At 29.3% G+C, this 3,585-nt stretch overlaps 1 protein-coding gene across 1 annotated transcript; it reads right to left on the reverse strand.

Moving 5' to 3' along the window:
- Positions 1-310: 310 nt before the first annotated feature.
- On the reverse strand, positions 311-2,224 carry GLYI7 (Lactoylglutathione lyase / glyoxalase I family protein). The gene is made up of 3 exons (XM_039040585.2): positions 1,850-2,224; positions 1,638-1,743; positions 311-810 (listed from the first exon to the last, which is right to left on the reverse strand). Exons 1-3 carry the CDS (start codon positions 2,002-2,004, stop codon positions 565-567), a joined length of 507 nt encoding a protein of 168 aa, XP_038896513.1. The 5' UTR covers positions 2,005-2,224; the 3' UTR covers positions 311-564.
- Positions 2,225-3,585: the final 1,361 nt, after the last annotated feature.

The following is a 3,585-nucleotide window of genomic DNA, read 5'->3' on the forward strand; positions in this document are numbered from 1 at the left end:
TTACAAAACCAAGTCAAATTTTAAGAACTAAAAAAATAGATTTCAGAAAATAGTTTTTGTTTTTTGTTTTTCTTTTTAAAATTTGGTTAAAAACTCAATCAACCATTGTCATTATAAAAAATGTGAATAAAACAAGCTTAATTTTTAAAAATAAAAAAAAATTCAAATGATTAGCGAGCGTACACTAAAGAAAGAATGGGAAGACGAGTATAAAAATATAAGGATAGAGATTATTGGAATTCGTTGATGGGACAAGCCGACAAGAAATTAGGTAAAGAAAGTAGTAATATAATTATGAACATAGAATGGGTAACGCAACAACAACAACAATAACTACTCATATATTAAAAATATATATATAATATAGCACAAAACCCTCACATGGCCCCCCTTGGCTTACTCATCCAAGGAAAGCAAACACAGGTACATTTTTAAAAAAAATTTTAAACAGCTTGGATCATAAATAACTTTTGGAATTATTTAGTTTTTCTTTTCTTCTTGGGTTCTTCATCGTTGCCGTCGTCGTCATCATCATCATCACCAATCTTGTTGGATGTGGTAGTGCTAAACAAGCTGGTGTATCTGCTGCTGCTGCATTATCGGAAGATTCAGCTGCGAACAGGATCGTGACACCTCACCACCTAGTGGAATCACTGGTAGATTATCACAGTTGCATATCTCGATCATGAACCCATCTGGATCGTGGAAAAATAACTGATCCACCTGTATTCCTCCTTCCTCTACTACCGCCCGCACGTAATCAATCTCCATCTCCTTCAGCTTCTTCTCTACTGCTCCCATGCTCTCGCACTGCTCATCATCATCACTATCATTACTCTTAAATACCAGAAATAAACTTAAAGTTGATTTGTCACAATTTATTTTAGAAACATTTTAGTATTTAAAAGAAATGAGTTTTAAATTAACCTAACAAGGTTTGAACATCATAAATACACGGACCGTACTACTTTTCATCCCTCTTCTCATCATCATTGAACCAACCAAAATATATTAAATATATATATATATATAATTTCTCACTTTGTAATGCATCTAGTCCATGGATCTTTTTCCATATAGTATGAAAATAATTCAATTTTTTTTTAAAAAAAAATTGTCACATGCTGGAGAATTTTATTTGGTGCTAAAAATGGGTGCAAAAACTACACCCAAATACTTTTAACTTCTAAATAAATATTGCTCCTAAAAAAGAAATGCGCTCCCCTTCCCAAAAATTCAACTATCTATGTCCAAAATTTTAGCGAATTGCAACCGCGGGAGGATAATATTGTAGGTTATTTAGGATGAATTCAGTTTGTTTTAGACCAAATTTAACAAGGTGAGCAACAAAATTCATACTCTTATTCAACTTTAGGTCCCACAACTTTACCACTTTTCGTTGTCTAAAAGGATCCTCGAAATTTAGGCTTAGCTTCTATAAGTAAGAGATTCTGATGGATGATACAAAATTAAATTTTAATGCCTTCACTTATGAACTTTTAAGTTCTTGAGTCAATAGATGGTTTAAGGGATCAGACGAAGGAATGTAGGACTAATAATAATTAGTTCCGTCCCTTTCCAGGGAACTCATGAATTATTGAAAAAAGCCAAAGGAATTAATCAATCAATTTAATTACCTGAAATGATATGTGATTATCCTTGGGATTAATCTCGCCTTTTTTGGGCAAATTCTCGAGTTTTTCCGATTGCAAGAGATGAATTCCAATGCCGTAACCAAACAGCCTAAAAAACGTCAGATCAAAAGCAAAATCATCATCATCAAACAAAACACAGAGACAAATCAGGAGAAATAAGAACGATTATGAATAAGATCAGAAAATTTTCTCACCAAGCGCCATCGAATTTGAAGGATCCAGGCCTACGAATGGGGAAAAACCCTAGAACATTCTGGTAAAAATCAATCGACTCTTCCACTGATTTACAAAGAAGCGATATGTGGTTGATCGACTTGAGATGCAGAGGATTTCCTTCCGATTCCTTCATTTTTGTAGAGAATGAAAATGAGATTCAGAGAGAATGAAAATGGAAGAAGGAGGGTTTTGAGCAACGAGAAAGAAGAAGAGGAGGAAACGAAAAGAAAAGATGGAGAAGGAGAGAAACAGAGAGAAGTAGTTGCGGAAGAAATCTACGGAGAAAATGGGGATAAGTTGGAGGGTTTAAATAGAACTCTTTGATATTCTTTGTTTTGCCACGTGTTTCTTTTCTGCTCACGTGGAGCCTCTGTCTGGATATGACACGTTGCTGACTCGGATCACGGGTAAATACTAAATACAACCCAATCATTTATTATTGGAAAAAACATATTTTTAGTCCTCCAACTTTGGATTTAGTTTCCATATTAAGCTTCAAAATTTTATACATTTCATCTAAGTTTTTATTTTTATTTTAATTTAGTCCCTACGTTTTAAAATATTCAATCTTACTCTTGAGATTTGAGTTTTATTTCAATTTGGTCCTTAAATTTCAATTTTTTTTATTTTTTTATTTTAGTTTTTCATTAAATACTTATTTTGTCAATTTAATTAATTAATTTAAAATAATTTTGAAATGAGATTTTAAATTTAATTTTAAAAATAATAAAAATAGTGAAACTTAATTAATTATAATTTTTTAATTCTTTTAAATTGATTAAGATACATCAACACTAAAAACAAAAAAATTAATATTTAATGAAAAATCAAGGTTAAAAATATAAATCTTGAAACTTGGGATCAAACTGAAATAAAACTTAAATGTCAATGATAAAACTGTAACATTTTGAAACACAAAAACTGAAACAAAATTCAAAACTTAAAGACTATATGTGTTATATTTTGAAATTTAGGGACCAAATAAAAATCACACCTAAAACCTAGGATGAAAAAGATATTTTTCCAATTATTATATATACCACAGCTCACACCTGGAAAATATCTAGCCACTACTATGGAAAATTCTCGTTCCACTTGCTTGTCATTGAGTAAAATATATTAAAATATTATTTTTGTTCTTTATATTTTAATACTTGATTTAATCTCTAGTATTAATTTATTGTCAATGGTTAATTTTTTTCAAAAATTATTTGTCCATGTTTTCACTTTTAACTTTTTGAAAACTCAAATTCGAATAAAGAAAACGCATGAAGAACAAAATCTACTATAAATATATATATACACGCATGCACAAATATTGTTTGTCACTCACATTTCGATATTTAAATAAGAAAGTAAAAAAATGAAGAAATTAGAGAGTTTGAAAGTAAGATTCAAGTTACCTCAAATGATTTATCGAGAGAATGACCTGGAGTTTGCCTTTTTCCCATTTGAAATTAGAATGAGATGGATTTATCTTTATCCTACCTAAGTTTGAACCGAAGTCTATTTATCTTGTATTTATCTTCTTTATATTTTTTTAATTATTATTCTTGACTTATTTTATCATGTTTAAATTCATTCATAACATAATATATATATATAATTTTTAAAGAAAATTATTATTATTATTTAATTTATTTATAATCAATATTAATTTCGTGTATTGAATTTAAGATTTATTGAAAATCAAAAATCAAAAATCAAAAATCAA

The sequence above is a fragment of the Benincasa hispida genome, chromosome 9 (assembly GCF_027475165.1).
Source record: "Benincasa hispida cultivar pf3 chromosome 9, pf3_genome.v1.1, whole genome shotgun sequence".
NCBI classification, from domain to species: Eukaryota; Viridiplantae; Streptophyta; class Magnoliopsida; order Cucurbitales; family Cucurbitaceae; genus Benincasa; species Benincasa hispida.

What these genes read in the sequence shown, in the direction of transcription:
- GLYI7 (XM_039040585.2), bottom strand. Translation starts at nt 2,004, where the DNA reads ATGAAGGAATCGGAAGGAAATCCTCTGCATCTCAAGTCGATCAACCAC. An exon ending in TTCAAATTCGATGGCGCTTG is followed by an intron (nt 1,744 to 1,849) that starts GTGAGAAAATTT and finishes GACGTTTTTTAG; the next exon opens with GCTGTTTGGTTACGGCATTG. An exon ending in ATAATCACATATCATTTCAG is followed by an intron (nt 811 to 1,637) that starts GTAATTAAATTG and finishes GATGATGAGCAG; the next exon opens with TGCGAGAGCATGGGAGCAGT.